This window comes from Pecten maximus, chromosome 11, assembly GCF_902652985.1.
Source record: "Pecten maximus chromosome 11, xPecMax1.1, whole genome shotgun sequence".
NCBI classification, from domain to species: domain Eukaryota; kingdom Metazoa; phylum Mollusca; class Bivalvia; order Pectinida; family Pectinidae; genus Pecten; species Pecten maximus.
The window spans coordinates 23,604,346-23,626,580 of record NC_047025.1 but is presented as its reverse complement, the minus strand read 5'-3'; the positions used below and the strand labels follow the sequence as shown (position 1 = coordinate 23,626,580).

Below are 22,235 nucleotides of genomic sequence, written 5' to 3'. Positions count from 1 at the left end.
TGAAATGAAAAAAAAGAGTACTGTCAAAGTACAGGGTCCAGACATACAAAACTGAGAGCTCAAGTGACGGAGAACTAAGGAATTGTACGTGGTACCGGATATTATATTATAATTTAATTGTATATTAGTACTGCGTGTATGTGTTAGGTACAGATAGTACATACGTTACTGTATGTAAAGCCATTGTTAGGTACAGCGTCGGATTTGTTTTTCAGTGTAACACGTTGTCTTGTAAACGCGGTGGTCATATGTATTGGTCTAGGTAGACCAGCGGTTTCTTTATGTATATTTGCTTTCGCACTATCCCCAACCCAGGGAATTACCTCGTAACGGACTCGAATACGTAACAGTACTTAATATAAAACTGAACTCTTTAATTATTTTTAACAACCTGCTCATTTATTGTCTGTTCATGTATGAACATTTTCAAGTCAAGGGAAACAATTTGTCCTTAAAACCTCATTATGTACTGTTTGTAATAAGTCAATACATATCGATATTACCTTTATGTAATTGTTGAATCTTTTCGGGCGTTGCACTATCTTGATATTTTTTACAGTAATACTAATATGAAATCTCAGAGAACCAGCGAATCACCAATTTAAACTCAATGTTCAATGAATTACTAGCCGATCATCAACAATAAAATCATGAATGATTCCAAAAACCAGTGATTATGTATATATCTACAGCTGTATTCGGTTTTTTTTTAAATGTACAAAGTATAAACATCTGTCTCTGTATGTGATATCTATATGGTTCCAGTTCATTTGAAAATAACACTAAATAAATAAAGAACAAATCACAGCCGCTGATTCACCAATAGGTTAAATAATGATGAGCATTGAAATCGTGTCAGTTTTGGCTGGTATTAGTATCGCTTAGTATTTAATAAATATTTACTACAGGGTATGAATTTTATCGTCGATAATTCACAAAAAAATACTGTACATTTTCTGACAATATATGACACCATTGTAGACACAAGATTCCACACATTAAAAACACGTGACTCAAAGTAAACCTAACATGAAAAGACGTGGTGACCCCTGGCAAAAACGGCCAGTTAACACAAATCCACAACACTGAAAGGTACGTACAGAACGTAAACCCTGCGATATCAGAATTTCAATTTGATAAAGTAAATTCGACTTATCCCGTTGTCTGGGTAGAACATATTTGATATCCTATTGTGACTGGAGTATAGATTGTCAAGGTAGTGTTACCATGGTATAGAAATAAGAGACACGTGTAAGACACAGACCATGTCTTACCTGTGTAAGTCGATTACAAGTCCGTTGCATCAATGGAGATTTACGCTGATCACCACGGACATGTGGGTGGCGCCGACACTGAACTCGTGTGTTTTGCAGGGATAATTTTGTAATGTTTAAATGATATTTCATTCATTTTGCCGCTGGACGCCACAAAACATCGTATGGCCACGAAGCACTGGATTCTGCAGAAAGCCGCGCGGAAGGATTTTCGACACGGTATGGCTCAAATTTCAAGTCTTTCATGGTCTTTAATATAACATTTCCTGACGCCATCTTTCTGTGAAACTCCCATTCCATTATGAATCCATGTACTTCTACAGCTTTGAAAAACTTTTCAGATTTAGCTACAGCTTTATGTTCAAAACCTTCAATATCCATTTTTACAATCACCTTAGACAAATTTTTGAAAGCTGGAAGTTCCACGAGGTCGTCCATCGTTATTGTATCAACCTCCCCGTACGTGCCCTGTGCACGACCCTCCTTAAGCTCTTTAATGTGTTTCGAATCCACATCGACATACGTACCGCCCATATTATTCTTGTCAACGCCAAGTTTTACCGTCGTATGCCCGTCTGATATTGCGTTATGCACGATAGTGACGTCACGCTGTAGATTTCCGGCCGCCACAGAAGCACAAAGATGCTGAACGTTTTTGTCTAACGCCTCCACGGCTATCACCTTCCGTCCCATTTTTGCGATTGTTAAAGTATGAACGCCTATATTAGCCCCAATATCTATTAGATGTAAGTTTGAGTCCGCCTTTAGTAATGCTGCTATTCCGTTAGATTTTTCAGCCTCGAAAGAACCAGTCCGTTTAATAAGACCAGAAACCCAAATATCATTTTCACTTGGGTATATGAATATTGGTGTATCTCCAAATGGTGTTTTCAATGTTGCTTTTGGAAAATCATAGCAGTTTTTACAAACGTGTTCGTTGAGTTTCCACTGTGTCAAGTCGTGGCTGTATACGTTTTTTAGTTCACTATTCGGACACTTAGGTTGAGTTGCCTGATTAGTAACGATCCGATCGCTCTCTAATATCATCGTGTCGTCTGGCACAGGTCGGATAGTATCCTGGTCCGTCCGTGCAGATATTCTGTACACCACAATTACACCAGCCAGAATTAGCAAAGCTAGAATAGAGGTAGCTTTAAAGTTGAGTCCTCCTCGTGACATCGTGAAGAAAGAGTAGTTCAGAACAACAACCTGAAAAATAAACAGTAAACATTAATTTAATTGATATGGATGTATATTTTTCCCCCGTTGATCGTGTCCTACAGATATGTCTTCAGAAATGTACTTGTTGCCAAGATACTCGTAAGAGGCGATTAAATTTGGCGTATCATATCCCCCCTTCCTTTTCAAAGGTGTAACATATCATTAAAATGCATTGCTGCTCCCTGTTTGACGCTCAAAATTAAAAGGGATATATTGATGACCCATTGAAATACACCTCGGTGTATTGTCATGCCAAAGTGTCTGTGACATAATGATGTCGGTCCCATTAAAGTAGGACCTTCGTAAAATGATCTTATTGTGTTAGCCTATAGCACACAAAACCAAATAAATTTGTCTCCAAACCTGTAATCTCGTTACCTCTGTGTCATATTCATGTCGCACTTATATAAAATAGCACAAGTCATGTGAATAGTTAGTGATATTGCTAAAGCTCGTGTCTTTTGCAATTTAAAAAAAATCACTTACTCGAGTTAAAAAAATTCCAAATCCAGAAATCACGAGTCGTGTGACCTGTATCTATCACAATGACATCGGTTTGATTTGGTTTGGTTTATTTTGCTTAACGTCCTATTAACAGCTAAGGTCATTTAAGGACGGCCTCCCGTACGTGCGACATGCATGCGTGTGGCGAGTGCGTATGTGTGTTTTAGGAGGCTGCGGTATGTTCGTGTTAAGTCTCCTTGTGATAGGCCGGAACTTTTGCCGATTTATAGTGCTACCTCACTGAAGCATACTGCCGAAGACACCCAGCAGCACACCCCATCCGGTCACATTATACTGACAACGAGCGAACTAGTTGTCCAACTCCTAATATGCTGAGCGCTAAGCAGGAGCAGCAACTACCATTTTTAAAGACTCTGGTATGTCTATTGTCTCGGCTAGGGGACAGAACCCAAAGCCTTCCTAACAGCGGCGAACGCTCAACTAAAGGCCAAAAGTGAGGCATTGTCAAGGGAGACATCAGGAAGAAGAAAGTTGTTCAAAAAGAAGAGAAAAGATAACATCCCAAATTTAGTCGCCTCTTACGATCATGCAATGGGGGCAGCAGGTACAATTCTTACGCTCTACCTGCAGGGCAGGTTTGAATCGGAGGTTAGTTAGTATAAGTGCTTAACGGCCCATCAACACTATAAAGGTCATAAGGCCAAAAAATTTGATCAAAATAATGACATAAAAAATCGAAACAAGTAAAAATGTAGATACATATTGGTACAGTTGAGTGTAGACTAAAGGTTACACAAAGTGCATTCCGAGCGACTCCGTTTTGACTCCAAGTTTATCTGGAGTCCTATCAGGCTCCAATTCTACCTGGGTCCACATGCGCATGTGGGTTAATGTTGCGTCCCGTTTTGTTGCTCATTAGTGTATTCATGTAAAATATACATTGTTGTACATTGTTGCAACTTGTACATTCCAATGACGTCACATTGTTTACAGATCCCGCGGTGTGTCTGCACTGCCTGACACGAAGGCTTCATTTTGTGTTTTTCAGTGTTTTTGTTAGTTTTCTGATAATTCAATTGATCAGGTATGATTAAACAACCCCAATCAATATGAGGTGTGAATGTAATTTTAAGTTTAAACGGCATGTTGCGAAAAATACTTCAACTTTCACTTTGTCAGTGCATTCGTCATCGCAGCTTCGATCGGCTGTCATGGCAACGACGAGGACGGTGGTTTTATCACAGTGACGGATTTACAAACTTGCATGTGTACAGCCGAAAACTTCTAACTATACCTTATGTCTTTAGAAATCGTCTGTAAATAATTCATTGAATTAATTACGATCCATTGCATTCGTTTATTAACGTTTGTTCGTTTCTATATGCCGATTTCGATACTTAAAACACTGAAGAGTTCCAATATTGGAGAATGAACATTAACACTTGCTCTATGAATCGCCGTTATGTAACCATACTTGAATAAATAGAAGAATGTACAGCACTTTTTCTCGGTTTCTTAGCACGATGAATAAGTGTATCATATGTGTTTGTACGACAAAATACGTTGGTCGGGTGCTCTGCTCATATTTACCGACCAAGTGTTAATGTAGTCCTTCGTGCCGGTCACGTGACCACGCGAGAACACGAGGAACGACGAAAACATCCCGATAAAGACGTTGGACACCTAACATTAAAATCCGATCAAGAAAACAAACAGAACTAACCGGGAAATCATTAAATATTGAATTTATATTAAAACATGACGTTTTTTGTTCTTTTTAATTATAAATGCAACATTAACCCACATGCATGTACCATATATACATAATGGTTATAGATAGATGTATACTCATTTACGTTTAGACTCCAAAAACATGTAACAATAAGATATGTGTTACTGTTTTATCTTTGTATATATCATATTGTTTTGTTTGTTCATTTTTACTTGGTTAACAAACAATGCATCTAATATAATTGATTTTTTTTTTTTAGAAAACCCTATATAGAATGAATAGATCTGTCACTTTGTTGAAAAATGTATAATAGCATTCCTTTGATTTGAAGAGTGTTAACAAGCCACGTAATTGAATAGAAATTGGGAATAAACAAAAATGTATTAGGCAAGTTGTTTGTGGTCTCTAAAAATGTAGAGTCTGAATGTGTACTGGAACTATCCTGTACTCAAAGTACTACTGTTTTTAATATTTCAAATACTTTACTTCCAACAGTTTATTTTATACTTAACATACAATACAAAAGAAAGTTAATGTTTTTTTATCACCTTGATAGCATATTCTGGATCCAATGTCTAGTTTTGTTTAGAGTTTAACATCAGACTTACATTTCCATTTGGTAAACCAACTTTTTGTTTTTTTGTCATGGTAAACAAACTTTTTTTTTTTTTTGTTATACCTGCCTCATTAAATCGAGGTCATACATGGAGTTCTTTTAACAGTTATATAAGATATAATGTATGAGTTAAGTAAATACTTATCAAACATTCCATACACTATCTGCAGCTTACCTTATGACATTTTTTTTAAAAGTTTGAACATTTAACCTTTATGATTTTATAATTGTCTTGAACAACCATTGTACATTCATGACCTGTATCTGTTACATAAATGTATGAGTGACACATACAATGTATTATGATAGATATTGACTGAATGGAAATAGAAAACGGTGTAGTTCCAACAGGTCAGTTTTACAGGTAAATGGTACATAGGTTGCCAGTGTCCAACTGCCCAGAGGCAAATTGTACCTCAGGCTCTATAATCCTATTTCCTGGATGAGAACAATGTGTACTAATTACGGTTATAAGGCTATAGGTTGGTTTTGGGAAATGGTGAATTTACATTTATTATACCATTGGGAATTATACTGATTTTTTTTTTACTTTAATCGCTTTCTTTACAATTATTTTTTGAAAGCAATGTCTTTATATTTTTGAATATAACAAGATAAGAACTTCATCATTTCTTAATGTGATTTGCATTATTTTTTTCTGAACTTATATCATTCAACATTGTACCTCTACATACCGGATACCTGCATAAACCGGCCAATACGTTTAGTCTCAATGACTTACAGTTTAGACAGGTTACAATGTAATACGAAACAGCTTATTTTTACTTTCTAATATCAGTATAGAATAACTTCTTTTCAATAGAGATGGTCTTCTATTTCGTTTATAATTTTGGTCTGATTAAGGTCTCTCAGATGAAGAGCTACAATCCTTTCCTTCTGGTCAGGATATAATCTTACTGTTCTGATGGACTGAGGTTATATCACACACTGCCTTGCACAGCTTCATCATTTGAAGCCATACAACGACAAATATGGACATAGGTATTTCTGTGAACCCAGGATAGTACCTGTAGCTGGCTCCTAAAACTCACCTGGCACAGTTCTCAGGTGTGTCAGGCCAGAGTCGGTCATGCATGGCCAATAATAATAGCAATTATAACAGATAATGTAATTTATTATGGGTAGTACAGAACTACATCCTTGTGTGTACATTATGTCAGAACATTAATTTAACCAGGTAATGCTCGTAAATGCGTATAGTTGTAAATGTGTATTTTCAAATGATACGTTTAAATATATAACCTATATAAACTAAATTGATTATTTTTATTTTATAATTACTTGCCTGAACTGAGTACATATCTGTAGTTATATTTTCCTTTTATGTAGAGAATGTCTTATTAAAAAAACACATCAGTCATTAAAAACTGTTTTAATTTCAATATTTTGAATAATCAATAACATAATATACAATGTAGATACATTATCTAAACTTCCTTTAAAGTCATGATATGTGTACAGAAATAAATATTCTAATTGAAATAATTTTCACTTCCTTAATAAAATGAAATACAATTTAATTACATTTTAATAAAATATGAAATAACAAGCAATTAACTTTCATAAAAACCTGGTTATAGCATAAATTGTATAACTGTATTTTATGGATCTTAATAAATATAGATTTAACATGTAGGCATTATTACCATGTGTTAACAAAATAAATATTTCTAGTAGACTAAACAAATGTTAATAGTAATATTAACAGAACAAAAGTATTTTGTAAAAATCTATTTATTTATATATAAATTCTATTAAAAGCATCAAAGTATTAATATATATATATATATATATACAGTGTATGATATAGTCTGATTAGAGACCCGGGGCAGACATGGTGTCTTATAGGTCTCAAGGTAGACTTGGAGTGCATTCCAAGTTTACCTGGAGTCCAAACAGAGTGCACTTGGGTGTAACCTTTAGTCTACACTCCACTGTACACTCACGATCAGTTTAAAATCAAAAAGTGGTTATAGTTACTCAAATATTGTGATCAAAACAACAACTTTTAGATAGTTCAAAATTTTGCATATAGTAACAGACTCGACCAGAAAAAACTCTCTTGCAACTTGTAGATCAATGCAATCCAATAGAAAGTGTTTAACGGTAAATGGTTCATTGCACACGATGCACTGAGGCTGGTCCTCATGCTTCAATAAATAGGAATGCGTTATATATGTATGGCCCATCCTAAGACGGACAAAAACAACCTCGCCTCGTCGATTGTCTCTGTAGCAAGTAGACCATTCGTCGATATTTCCTTTGATTGAATGTAGTTTATTGTCTACATATTGTTTCCATTCATTTTGCCACTGTGATAATAAAATTTTGAATCGGAGTCCCGGAACATGGCCAAGTCTAATTATGCGTATGTAAATAAGGTGTACAAGTAACGGCCGGGACACAGTAATATGATGTCATTCGATTATTGATGACGTTAATAACAATTGCAGTTCGTATTCCACCAGTGGATCCAACAGTCTGCACATTTATACAATGGCCTGAGAGTGGAGAAACATCGTATTGTTGTAGAAATAAACAATACAAACCAAAACCAATCTGATTATGGTGTGTGAAACTGAACAATGTCGGCAATCATGGCCATATCACTTGAACTTCTGCGGACTTAGGCGATAAAATAGCACCTAAGCCCCCTCCATCTAAACTTCTATATCATAAACATGGGATTTTCGTGTTGAAGGTTATCCTAGATTATTTTAATTATGACCTTTACGAATGTAATAACCAATAACTAACATATAGGCAGCTGCCACACCGAACGTAAGTATTGAAAATTCTGCTTGTACCAAACCAACAAAGAATCCCTTGAGAAGTCTCAAAATGCTTATTCGAAACATAGTATAAACTGTCTCACTTGGCACTGCCTCGCTTTTGGGCTTTAGTTGAGCTTTCGCCCTTGCGAGGAATAGTCCTTTTGCACGATTACGCTTGCCGTTGGGTCAAAAGTTCAACTGGATATACTTTTTACATCCGGGTTGTACAGCAACTGCCCTGCAGGTAGGGCGTACGAATTGTACCTGCTGCCCCCATTGCATGATCGTAAGAGGCGACTAAATTTGGGATCTTATCTTTTCTCTTCTTTTTGAACAACTTTCTTCTTCCTGATGTCTCCCTTGACAATGCCTCACTCTTGGCCTTTAGTTGAGCGTTCGCCGCTGTGAGGAAGGCTTTGGGTTCTGTCCCCTGGCCGAGACATACCAGAGTCTCTAAAAATGGTAGTTGCTGCTCCTGCTTAGCGCTCAGCATACAAGGAGTGGGACGACTGGTTCGCCCGTTGTCAGTATAATGTGACCGGGTGGGGTGTGATGCTGGGTGTCTTCGGCAGTATGCTTCAGTAAGGTAGCACTATAAATCGGTAAAAGTTCCGGCCTATCACAAGGAGACTTAACACGAACATACCGCAGCCTCCCAAAACACACATACGCACTCACCACACGTATTTATGTCGCACACACGGGAGGCCGTCCTTAAATGACCTTAGCTGTTAATAGGACGTTAAACTAAATAAACCAAACCAAACCAAATTGTACAGCAATGGCGGGCGAGTTGTGTTTTGCTTAGAGTGAGTTATTTATGTGTGTTTTGTATATAACATGGTTGAAGATTTACGTCTGGAACCGAAAAAACAAAATGCCATGACACTAACACGAACATTCATTATTTCCTTTCCCTTCCATTCAGTTTTTAAAAGAAAATAACATAGTCTTCGATCACTCTCATCTGTCATATCAGTCGGGTTCGGCCCGTCAGGTCGGACGAAAATTAATATATCACTTTAAATGAATTAAAATGAGTCCAATCTATCTGTTATGAACACATCGATGGAAGACAGCATCGAGTAAATTGTTCTCGACACTTAACCTGCATCGATTTTTTTCAAACGTTTTAGTATGCACTTTTATTCTGGTAGACAAAATCTTAATGTGATTCATGCATACCGTGTCTAATCCGAAGAGGGCGGGTACGTGCACATGTACAGTTGTGATAGTTATTAGTAGTATTCGTATATATATATACACACAATTGTACATGTTTCACGATCACTCTTGGTCAAAACAAAGGGAACACAGTAGACATGTATGCATGGTTAGCTGCGATCGCGAATATATATATAGACGGTTTCTGAAAGATGGTTGTCGTCGGAGTGTAGACAGGTTATGAATATTCGTTCTAGTCAATGGTATACAAGAAGATACAGACACAAATATATTCGCACCACAATCAAGATATCACCGAAAACAAAACACTTAAAATATAGCTATATAAATAACGTTTTTATTGTCTCTATCATACACCATCTATGCTATTTACACCAAATATGCTACACATGTATTTCAGATCTGGATGGAATATGGTAAATACCACGTTTAAACCTGTTAGTTGTTTTTGACTGTTTTTGACAGTTTTTATTTTCCATTTTTTATCCCCCGCGAAACGCGTTTGCGGGGGATATTAAATTGGGCTCCGTCCGTCCTTCCGTGCGTCCGTCCGTGTGTCCGTCCGAGATTCTTTTCCGGGCTATAACTCCATAACCGTTCAACGCAGCTCCTTGAAACTTTCTGTATATATAACAGACTAGTGCCCTAGTTGTGCCTTTTGCTATTGCAGACCTTCCATTTTCGGTATTTTTTCTGTCACCATGGAAACTTAGTCAAAAATACCAAATTACTGTTTCCTTTTGTTTCCGGGCTATAACTCCATAACCGTTCAACGCAGCTCCTTGAAACTTTCTGTATACACCAGACTAGTGCCCTAGTTGTGCCTTTTACTATTGCGGACCTTCCATTTTCGGTATTTTTTCTGTCACCATGGAAACTTAGTCAAAAATACCAAATTACTGTTTCCTTAATAACTCTTACTTTGAGCTTGATATATACATGTATTTGGGTTTTCATACCAACTGCGGGGCGCGGGGGATAAAGCCAAGCTTTGCGGCTCCTTGTTATTAACATTAAGTTATTCTGAACATCAATCTACATGTACATATTGTACCAATATGTCAGTAAGACTTTGTTGTGTTGTTGGCTGTACCAATGGGGTATCAAAGTTTAAAGAAATGAAAGGCAGAACACTGTAAACTTCATGGGTGCAAGTTTGGTACAGGATGTTGTGTGTGTGAAGCACCTTTTGTGCTGTTCCCATTTCCTACAGTGTTGAAAGACAACCATGCTAGGAACATATGGACAAAAAATGTCAACAGAGGTAGGCTAGGTACCCAAGATGCAATATGGATACCAAAAGCAGATGTTGCACGCACGGGAGGCCGTCCTTAAATGACCTTAGCTGTTAATAGGACGTTAAACAAAATAAACCAAACCAAACCACGCGGATATGCTCCAACCATTTTGTTGATGGAATGCCAACGCCAGTACATCCCTACCCTACTCTTGATTTGGGCCATTCAAATACCATCACTAAGGGAAGACTGCCACCCAAGGAAAGGTCCTTTATAATTAGTTCACCAGTATTCACCCCCCAGAAACGCAGGAAAACCGAAAAAAGTTACATTTTTATGATGTTTACAGTACAATTTCAAGAAATCTTCCTTGGCAACAGGTTCCATTTGTCTGCCATATTTTAATGGTTTAATGTTAGGATTAACTGAAGTATACCCCATGATATTTTTAAGGAGAGGCTCAACATTACAATCAGATTTTTTTTTTGTATGAAATAACTTTAGCATGCACTGCATAGAAGTTTGATGCTGTTATTCTGCCTGTCCTCATCTCGGCCCAGTGATGGTTTTCTGACTGACCAACAGCAGCCTCCTGAATTGCCAGAACTTCATTGGATGCCAGCTCCTCTGTAGATGTAGAAATCAATGCCTCCATATTAAATCTACTGATGTCTAGCTTTGTTTTTTCTGACACGTTCATGACTCATTGCTCCTCTTTGGCTGTTGACTTGCCTTTAAAAGAAAACAAATGTTTTGGTTAAAAATGGTTATATAATTCCACCTTACTGATTGTTGTAAATTTTGTGTCTTATTGACATTGATCCTAAGTCAAGATAATGGTCACAGTGACCTGATCATAAGTATACATCTTTGGATAAAGAATTATCATCAAAATATCTTGAACTTTTCAAGAATTATGCCTAAGACTTTTTTTAATTCAAGCAACTTTAGGCTTTGTCAGAAATCCAGCAGGACTATGTCAATTGTATATCGTCCTGTATTTATCTCTTGATACAAATTGATTCACTTTATTTAAAAGACTTTTTATTATATAGTAAATTCATGATTCACAGTTAAATATGTTGTTTATAGTGCTTAGTCAACCAGGTATGACTGACATTGAGAGTTTAATATATTAAACCTGACAAGGTTATTTAATGAACCATGTAATTTTAAGTTCAATTATTGTAATATCTTTAATGAATTTATATTCAAATTGATCAAACAGATTTATTTCAAATTCTGTGCAATAAACTGACTGTTTTCAATACCAGTATAAAATCCTACAATACGAAACATGATGCATGTATAATTACCAATACATTGTACTTGGTGTATATCTAAAGTAATAAATTCCTTGTCACTAGATTTTAAGGTTATCATGGATACTGGTATGCCATACCCTGAGGGTCTATCAGTATTACTTTCCTTTACATCCTGGATTGAATGTTTAACTTATTTAAACTTAAATTACCTTGTACCAAGATTTAAGTTGCCAAGAGGCTGATTGTAGCTTAATATTAGGCACACTCTCCTCCTATAAAATATCCATGTTATATATATTGTATGTATGATACCTGCGAGGTGATTTGTTATGTATTTACTTTTTATATCAGATGCTTAGAGATAACAATTATAAGTTCTTAAATTCAATGTATGCAACATGTACCTTTCAATACACAAGCACTTGGTTGAACATCTGTAAGCTTTGCCATCATGCTCTGCTGAATGGTCGATGAACTTGCATCACAGGGAATCACATCAAAAGCTGCCTTCAGATTTCCAACCAATGGTCTGGAAGCTATGATATTGAAAACATTTTTGACTATCATGTTCTGTAAAGAAGATTGACATTCGACACAAATATTATGTATTTGAAAAGCATTCCAAATGAAAAATTATTCAATCAAAAACAAATTTTTCATGGAAATTGATTAGGCCTCTCTAAAATTCATAGATCAACAATGTTGCTTTTAGCTTATGTATATGTTATAATGAATCAGTTATAAAAGTACATTGCCTGCAGTGACAGGTTTGAAAACTTGATAAGGGTTGATAACTTGAGAATATATCATTTTACTAAAATCCTGTTGATTACCTTACCTTTTTTACCATACTGAGATTTCTTGAAATCCATATCCTTAAGCTTGGTTGGTGGAAGGGGTCCAGCTGCTTTACCAGGGGCTACCCAAACACATTTACTGGAGGTACATGATGTGAGTCCCATGGTATTGGCATGCTCAATTTTAAACAGGAGCCCTGCCACATAGTTACATGTCTGACCAATTCTATAAAACAAAACAAGCATTTTAATTACATGTGTATATTAAAAGCTAATAAAGTAGACATTCTTCAATTGCATTGTAGGAAAAATGCATATAACTGCAATATAATTAAATCAGAACAACCACACTGCATGTATAACCTGCTTCTTACTGGTACTTCTAACATTTAATGTTTGCAGGGCATCCAAAATTCAAATCACTATTTCTCAGAAATCTGAAGGGTCAAAACATATGTCGGTTAGACTTGTCACTTCTATCCCAAGAGTCAAATATAATTTTACGGAGTCAAAAACATACTCTGAAGGTTCTACTGGATGCCATGATATGGTTTACCGTTATATGTATATAAATGTACATAGATATCCATACTTGCTTGTATTTATATTGACAATGTGTTACTGGTCATCAAATATGGATATATATATATATATTCAACACAATACATATATTAATGTCAAAGAAATAATAAAAGATTACAAATTGAACTCACAGATACGGTTTATATAAATTGTATAGCTTACCCAGCTGTACAAGAACAGTAGGCTGATTTGACTTCTCCGGTATTTTTGTGACAACATACCCACACAGTATGTGGATCCAGGTTCAATCTCAGGAATGGAACACATCTGGCCCTCAGGAAACACAGGACTTTGAGGGGATATGGAGTGATAAAAAATCTCCTTCAACCACTGGGATGCAAAATATTCGTAAGCCTTACCAATCTTGAATTGGTTAAGGTGAATCCGAGCCTGCTCTTCATGTTCACTGGTAGTTAAGAAAGAGTCCGGCAGAACATCGCCGTCCACACACAGAAGCGACTGGTAATACTTCAAGTTATCTTTAGATAGGTCGATACTACTTTTTTTTAATGGTAAATTCATACTATTAGCAGCAAAACATAATGCAGCTAGTTTCGATCTTGTGCCATTCCGACTAATACCTCGATCGAAAGGTACTTACGAAGAGCGTCCAGCTTCCAGTGTAGAAAGTCGTCTAAAGTCGATTCAGCGGTGTCCATGGTGTAAATTATGTGTAAATAAATACGTATGTGATAAAAATGCACTATAAAATGTTAGGTTTTACAAAAGTTTCAGTGAAAATATGTGTATAAAAAAACAGATAAACAAACACGTCAAAGGAAGGCCTACTACCGGTCTTCTGGAATGCGGAAGTTGCGAGTAATGTTTGTATATCCAGTTGCACTTTGACCTGCATATATAATGAACTAAAACAAGATGGCGGGCGCGATCGTGCAAAAGGACTATGGATTTGGGTTCTGGTTCCAGAGTCTATAAAAATGGTAGTTGATGCCCCCATTGCATGATCGTAAGAGGCGACTAAATGTGGGATCTTATCTCTTTCTGAACAACTTTCTTCTTCCTAATGTCTCCCTTGACAATGCCTCTATGTTGGCCTTCAGTGGAGCGTTCGCCGCCGTGAGGAAGGCTTTGGATTCTGTCGCCTAGCCGAGACACACCAGAGTCTTTAAAAATGGTAGTTGCTACTCCTACTTAGCGCTCAGCATATTAGGAGTGGGACGACTGGTTCGCCCGTTGTCAGTATAATGTGACCGAGTGGGGTGTCCTGCTGGGTGTCTTCGGCAGTATGCTTCAGTGAGGTAGCACTATAAATCGGCAAAAGTTCCGGCCTATCACAAGGGGACTTAACACGAACATACTGCAGCCTCCCAAAACACAACACATACGCACTCACCACACGCATGCATGTCTCGCCCACGGGAGGCCGTCCTTAAATGACCTTAGCTGTTAATAGGACGTTAAACTAAATAAACCAAACCAAACCAAACCAAACTCCTGCTTAGCTCTGAGCATCATTCATAGTGGGACGACTGGGACTGATCAGAGAACATGGCCAAGATGGAATTTGACAATTGAAGTTTATTATCGCAATTTCTCAAGATTTACTGAAAGGTTTTTTCTCAAATTCCATGTGTATGTTTCCCTTGGTCCCCAGTTGTGCATATTGCATTTTGATACCGATCAGAAAAAAACATGTCCGACAGGCGGCCATCTTGCTTTTTTTTGCAGTTTTCAAATTTCATATGTAGATTCCTCTTGATCCCTAGTTATGCATACTCCTGTATAGTATAGGACCAACATGACAACAACATGACAAGGCAGCTATCTTGGATTTTCGACCATCGAAACCTCATCAACAAATTTCGAGCCATTTTGGACCAAATAGCATCATAATAGAAGGACGTTAACAGAAAGAAAAACACATCGAAATCAAACTGAAACGTTTAAAGATAAAAATTAAAAAAAAAATTTACTGATATCAAGCGAACTGGGCTCAAAACATATTTTATAGTAAATAATCAGATATAAATTGGTTTGGTTTTATTAGCTTTACCGAAGGTCCGGTGAGCTTATGTCATGGCGCAGCGTCCGTCGTCCGTCCGTCGTCCGTCAACATTTGCTTCAAATCGCTACTAGTCAAAGAGTTCTTATTGGATTTTGACCAAATTTGGCCAGAAACATCCTTGGCAGAAGGGGAACAGATTTTGCATAAATGGTGACTCTGACCCCCGAGGGGCCAAAAGGGCGGGGCCCAATAGGGGAAATAGAGGTAATTCCTTTAAATCGCTACTAGTCATAAAGATTTGAATGGATTTGAACCCAAGTTAGTCAGAAACATCCTTGGGGGAAGGGGAACAGATTTTGCATAAATGGTAGCTCTGACCCCAGAGGGGCCAAAGGGGCGGGGCCCAATAGGGGAAATAGAGGTAATTCCTTTAAATCGCTACTTGTCATAAAGTTATGAATGGATTTGAACCCAATTTGGTCAGCAACATCTTTGGGGGAAGGGGAACAGATTTTGCATAAATGGTGACTCTGACCCCAATAGAGGTAATTCCTAATCGCTACTAGTCATAAAGATTTGAATGGATTTGAACCCAAGTTAGTTAGAAACATCCTTGGGGGAAGGGGAACAGATTTTGCATAAATGGTAGCTCTGACCCCAGAGGGGCCAAAGGGGCGGGGCCCAATAGGGGAAATAGAGGTAATTCCTTTAATCGCTACTTGTCATAAAGTTATGAATGGATTTGAACCCAATTTGGTCAGCAACATCTTTGGGGGAAGGGGAACAGATTTTGCATAAATGGTGACTCTGACCCCAAAGGGGCGGGGCCCAATAGGGGAAATAGAGGTAATTCCTTTAAATCATTACTCGTCATAAAATAATGAATGGATTTGAACCCAATTTGGTCAGAAACATCCTTGGTGGAAGGGGAACAGATTTTGAATAAATGGTGACTCTGACCCCTGAGGGGCCAAAAGGGCGGGGCCCAATAGAGGAAATAGAGGTAATTCCTTTGAATCGCTACTTGTCATAAAGTTATGAATGGATTTGAACCCAATTTGGCCAGAAACATCCTTGGGGGAAGAAGAACAGATTTTGCATAGATGGTGACTCTGACTCCAAAGGGACCAAAGGGGCGGGCCCAATAGGGGAAATAGAGGTAATTCCTTTGAATTGCTACTAGTCATAAAGTGATGAATGCATGTTCAAAAAGCAAATCTTGAGGTCTTTCAGACCTTAGAGAGTCTGGACTTCATTAAACTTTAAAGCAGTTCGGATTACCACACTATAACCATATATAGCATTGTTAGAGATTTACAAATAAAACAAATTGAATATGAACATTATTTTGACATTTGGCCTAATCCAACCAGGTGAGCGATGCAGGCCCCATGGGCCTCTTGTTTGTTAACGTCCTATCAACAGCTAGGGTCAGATATAAGTGATGCAGAAACTGCATTGAGTAAGCATTTCATAACTGATTTTGTTAAACGGTCTATCGACAGTTGGAGTCTTTTTCAGAGGCAAAATTCCTTCACATGAAATTTACCTGAATTTCACTTGAACATGTTTACGCGAATTTCACGCGACAAGTGCAAAAAAATGAAATTCACATTAAAATTTCATCAAATTAATTGTATTGCTTCTTAACTGCCATATTTGTTTTGATATAAGTATGGAATACTCGATTGCTAATACATTTTAAATATATTACTGAATGACTTTGTGATATATTGAGACACTCTTGACTGGCTGTTGTTATAAGTATACAATGTAGGTTATGGCACTGACTCGCTGTTTTTTTAAGTATAGGTTATTATGGGACAAGCCTGGTTTGCAGCATGGTTCTATTCATTTTGTGTTTTATGCTCAAATGTTAGATTGGCAGTAAAATAAAATCATAATTTTGTGGTTGCTATGGGTTAATACATTTTGAAGGCCAAAATCAGTACGTAAGTAGGGATGGCCCGACATGTTTTATACAAATGTGTTGAAAACCCAGTTCTTTGCATTTCCTATGAATGCCATAATGTTATACACACACAAAACTTGGTTAACCGGTGGTTGCTAGGGACTCACATAGTTGCTATCGAAGACCGAAATGTTTTTGTTTCTAAATGCCTTTTTTAATGTTACTTACAACATGTTTTTCATAAATGTATTTAACAAACTTGAACATATCATGTATGACATTAACTAAGCAACATATTGCAAATATGCATATTATAACTACTTGGTTGCCATGGACCGTTGCTAGGCACTAAAATAGCGCAACACCTCAAATCAAGCATTTTTGTCCTTTTACATTCACGTGAGCTCAGAATCTGAAATCCACATGATGTTCGTATTAATTTCATGTTAAAAGTCTTATACTGAATTGTCAAGGGAGACATTAGGAAGAAGAAAGTTGTTAAGAAAGAAGAGAAAATATAAGATCCCAAATTTAGTTGCTTCCTACGATCATGCAATGGGGGCAGCAGGTACAATTCTTACGCCCTACCTGCAGGGCAGAGATAAAGAGGTAAGTATCATCATGAAAACCTTACGAACATATATACACGTAGAGGCACATGTAAGTATTAGCAACATTCCCACTTCTGATTGAATATAGTGAGTTTCAAATCAAAATTTCATTCCTAATCACTGTTACAAAGTAACCATTTTTGTCGTATTCCAATGTTTTCACCATTGCTGTCACTTATTAAACCTGCCCTGCAGGTAGGGCGTAAGAATTGTACCTGCTGCCCCCATTGCATGATCGTAAGAGGCGACTAAACTTGGGATCTTATCTTTTCTCTTCTTTCTGAACAACTTTCTTCTTCCTAATGTCTCCCTTGACAATGCCTCACTTTTGGCCTTTAGTTGAGCGTTCGCCCCTGTGAGGAAGGCTTTGGGTTCTGTCCCTCTGGCCGGGACATACCAGAGTCTTTAAAAATGGTAGTTGCTGCTCCTGCTTAGCGCTCAGCAAATAAGGAGTGGGACGACTGGTTCGCCCGTTGTCAGTATAATGTGACCGGGTGGGGTGTCCTGCTGGGTGTCTTCGGCAGTATGCTTCAGTGAGGTAGCACTATAAATCGGCAAAAGTTCCGGCCTATCACAAGGAGACTTAACACGAACATACCGCAGCCTCCCAAAACACACATACGCACTCACCACACGCATACATGTCGCACGCACGGGAGGCCGTCTTTAAATGACCTTAGCTGTTAATAGGACGTTAAACAAAATCAACCAAACCAAACCACTTATTAAACACGACAAACATATACTTGTTAAGTGAGAAAATATGAAAGCAAATAGTCGAATGTCAACAAAGTAATTATTTCTTATTTTCATGGGATATTTACTAAAAATATCTCTTCATGGTAACAGATAGGAACACGACTTTTCTCAATGAGGTAACATCATTCAATATGAAGATGTGATATAATGAGTAATTGGTCTCTGAATGAACTTGTATTGGAAAAACAAGTACATGGAAGTGTTTTGTGATTGCCGACTATACCAAATTATAAATACGAGTAATATCACATTCAGTATTATAAAAAAAACAAGAGGCCCAAAGGGCCTTAACGGTCACCTGAGATTTGAAATATTTCGGCCAACTAAATTGACCCTTTTTGGCCCCACCCATCAGTCCTAATGGGGTCAGTCTATGAAGAGTATTTGATTCTAACATATACAGTATACATATGTAGTAGATAAGAAGATTTTTGAAATTTCAGTCAATTTGACCCTTTTTGGCCCCGCCCACCAGCCCCTGGGGGTCAACTAGGGCCAACATGTACATAACATCAAACTGTAATCCCATGAGGATAATTTGAACCAAGTTAGAATAAATTCCAATACAAATCCAACAAATAATAGTCAAAAATGTGATTTCCCTATATAAACTATAGTAAAGTTTACCCCCTCCCTAGGGGCAAACGTGAGACCCCAGGGTCATGAAATTCACAATTTTGGTAAAGCACCTTAAGACCCTTCCATCTATGAAGAGTATTTGATTCTACCATATCTGAGAGTAGGGAAGGAGATTTTTGAAATTTTAGTCAATTTGACCCTTTTTGGCCCCGGCCACCAGCCCCTGGGGGTCAACCAGGGCCAACATGTACATACCATCAAAGTGTCATCCCATGCTGATAATTTGATACAAGTTAGAATGAATTCCAATACAAATCCAACAAATAATAGTCAAAAATGTGATTTCCCTATATAAACTATAGTAAAGTTTACCCCCTCCCCAGGGGCAAACGTGAGACCCCAGGGTCATGAAATTCACAATTTTGGTAAAGCACCATAAGACCCCTTCATCTATGCAGAGTATTTGATTCTAACATATCTGAGAGTATAGAGAAAGATTTTTGAAATTTCAGTCAATTTGACCCTTTTTGGCCCCGCCCACCAGCCCCTGGGGGTCAACCAGGGCCAACATGTACATAACATCAAACTGTAATCCAATGCTGATAATTTGAACCAAGTTAGAATGAATTCCAATACAAATCCAACAAATAATAGTCAAAAATGTGATTTCCCTATATAAACTATAGTAAAGTTTACCCCCTCCCCAGGGGCAAACGTGAGACCCCAGGGTCATGAAATTCACAATTTTGGTAAAGCACCTGAAGAGCCTTCCATCTATGAAGAGTATTTGATTCTACCATATCTGAGAGTAGAGAAGAAGATTTTGAAATTTCAGTCAATTTGACCCTTTTTGGCCCCGCCCACCAGCCCCTGGGGGTCAACCAGGGCCAACATGTACATAACATCAAACTGTCATCCCATGCTGATAATTTGATACAAGTTAGAATGAATTCCAATACAAATCCAACAAATAATAGTCAAAAATGTGATTTCCCTATATAAACTATAGTAAAGTTTACCCCCTCCCCAGGGGCAAACGTGAGACCCCAGGGTCATGAAATTCACAATTTTGGTAAAGCACCTTAAGACCCTTCCATCTATGAAGAGTATTTGATTCTACCATATCTGAGAGTAGAGAAGAAGATTTTTGAAATTTCAGTCAATTTGACCCTTTTTGGCCCCGCCCACCAGCCCCTGGGGGTCAACCAGGGCCAACATGTACATAACATCAAACTGTCATCCCATGCTGATAATTTGATACAAGTTAGAATGAATTCCAATAGAAATCCAACAAATAATAGTCAAAAATGTGATTTCCCTATATAAACTATAGTAAAGTTTACCCCCTCCCCAGGGGCAAACGTGAGACCCCAGGGTCATGAAATTCACAATTTTGGTAAAGCACCTTAAGACCCTTCCATCTATGAAGAGTATTTGATTCTACCATATCTGAGAGTAGAGAAGAAGATTTTTGAAGTTTTAGTCAATTTGACCCTTTTTGGCCCCACCCCTCAGGCCCCTGGGGGCTTGGGACCATATAATTCACAATTTTGGTTGACCTTCAGCCATAGAAACTTTCTGCCAAATTTCATTGAATTTTGTTAAGTGGTTTTGGAGAAGAAGTCGAAAATGCAAAAAAGTTTACGGACGCACGACGCACGACGGACGACGACGGACAAAAGGCGATTAGAATAGGTCACTTGAGACTTCGTCTCAGGTGACCTAAAAATACACATGAATTTTCGAATGCAAGAAATACCAGAATTTTAAAACTTTGTATAACTGAAATGGATAACCAAAAGGTAAAGTTTAACAATTTAGAATTATTTACATTACAATCTTATAAGACTAAGTGATGATTAAGACATGGTATAAGTATTATTGCCAGACATGTTCAGGTAAAACTAACGAGAATACCTTGAAACTGCCAATTTCCTGTGTGGAGTTTCGGTTTATTTGTTTGCTGGGTTTATCGCCCCGTGAACAGGCGGTGTCTCCTTGTTGTAGTTTGTCGAACCATGCACGCACATATGATAGTCACCTAACGTGGCCGGCACTCCCAACAGACCTAGCCACCGTGGCCCCTGTGACCCATCACCTTTATTTGGCTCTAGTGCACTACTACTCGGTTGTGAATTAAACGATCAGATGCAATACAACATAGAAATTCTCAAACTACACACGAAAACGCCATGTCTACCAAATTCCTAGCGTACACATAACATCATAATTTGCATATTTCACAACTTGTACCTTGACCGACCAAATGATAATCATAGATTAGTTTTGGTATCTTACCTTTGATAATTGACGTCACAATTGTTTAAACTGTTTTATGAAAAAAATCCAAATTTATATCCACACATTTGTTGTGTGGAGGCGATTTAATCCAGAACTAGGAAGGTAGATCACCAGTGTCACACAGCAATGTCCAATTGCGTTAACGTTATCAGGAGCCCAATAATCAGTCCGCAATCTTCTCCCACTGTGCATGAGTGGTATGAAGTGAGTGAGCGGAGTAAACGTTTCGGGTAACTGTTATCATTCTTCAAACAACTTCCCAGCGAGCCCACCCTAATCTTCATCGAATATGACTGTAGACAACATGACGTAATGGTCTTTAACGTACGTTCAAGTTATTACATAGGATGACCGCTATTACAAATGCATTAATAACAAGGATCCGTATGATTCTTGTTAGCACACTGATAATGATTGATTGGTAAATTATCAACTGCCCCGCAATATCGGGGGTAATAAAGGGCAAAACAGATACAGATCCACCAAAATATCATGTAGTGTTGACCGTTGATTGGCAAACGAGTTGATATTGTATATGTGTATCTAGAACGTTTACAGTGAGTGACCCGAAAGCGTGTAAGCGGCATTAAGGGTCATCTATATAGCAGAATAATGTTGAATTTTCATTAACACGAATAAATAGCTTAAAAGATGCACAAAAATAGTCATGTAATATACCAAAATGTTTGTTTGGACATGTAGTGTCTTAAAATCACAAATAATTTGATGTAGATGCTAACAATTTCTTCTATAGAGTTACTTTGTGGTAAGTTGTAGCATGGAATAATTCTAAGCCACAAAAATAACCAAACCTGAAAAATAGCCCAGATGTCATGCTCACAGGTGTCTAAAGCACAGGGTAGGAGCATTTGTTTGACCAGATTTGACTTTATGTAGGTATAAACACATATTTAGTTTTGACCTTGAAATGCAAATG

General features: G+C 37.5%; 2 protein-coding genes across 2 annotated transcripts; both read right to left on the bottom strand.

Moving 5' to 3' along the window:
* Window positions 1–377: 377 nt before the first annotated feature.
* On the bottom strand, window positions 378–21,425 carry LOC117337990. The gene is made up of 2 exons (XM_033899150.1): window positions 21,296–21,425; window positions 378–2,483 (listed from the first exon to the last, which is right to left on the bottom strand). Exon 2 carries the CDS (start codon window positions 2,451–2,453, stop codon window positions 1,407–1,409), a length of 1,047 nt encoding a protein of 348 aa, XP_033755041.1. The 5' UTR covers window positions 2,454–2,483; window positions 21,296–21,425; the 3' UTR covers window positions 378–1,406.
* On the bottom strand, window positions 10,947–13,200 carry LOC117337991. Its single transcript, XM_033899151.1, has 3 exons — window positions 12,630–13,200; window positions 12,196–12,327; window positions 10,947–11,258 (listed from the first exon to the last, which is right to left on the bottom strand). Exons 1-3 carry the CDS (start codon window positions 12,832–12,834, stop codon window positions 11,230–11,232), a joined length of 366 nt encoding a protein of 121 aa, XP_033755042.1. The 5' UTR covers window positions 12,835–13,200; the 3' UTR covers window positions 10,947–11,229.
* Window positions 21,426–22,235: the final 810 nt, after the last annotated feature.

Coding starts and splice junctions, on each gene's coding strand:
- LOC117337991 (XM_033899151.1), bottom strand. CDS start 12,834: ATGCTTGTTTTGTTTTATAGAATTGGTCAGACATGTAACTATGTGGCA. Junction 12,328..12,629: donor ATCTCAGTATGGTAAAAAAG/GTAAGGTAATCA, acceptor TCAATATCATAG/CTTCCAGACCATTGGTTGGA. Junction 11,259..12,195: donor AAGTGCTTGTGTATTGAAAG/GTACATGTTGCA, acceptor TTTCTTTTAAAG/GCAAGTCAACAGCCAAAGAG.
- LOC117337990 (XM_033899150.1), bottom strand. CDS start 2,453: ATGTCACGAGGAGGACTCAACTTTAAAGCTACCTCTATTCTAGCTTTG.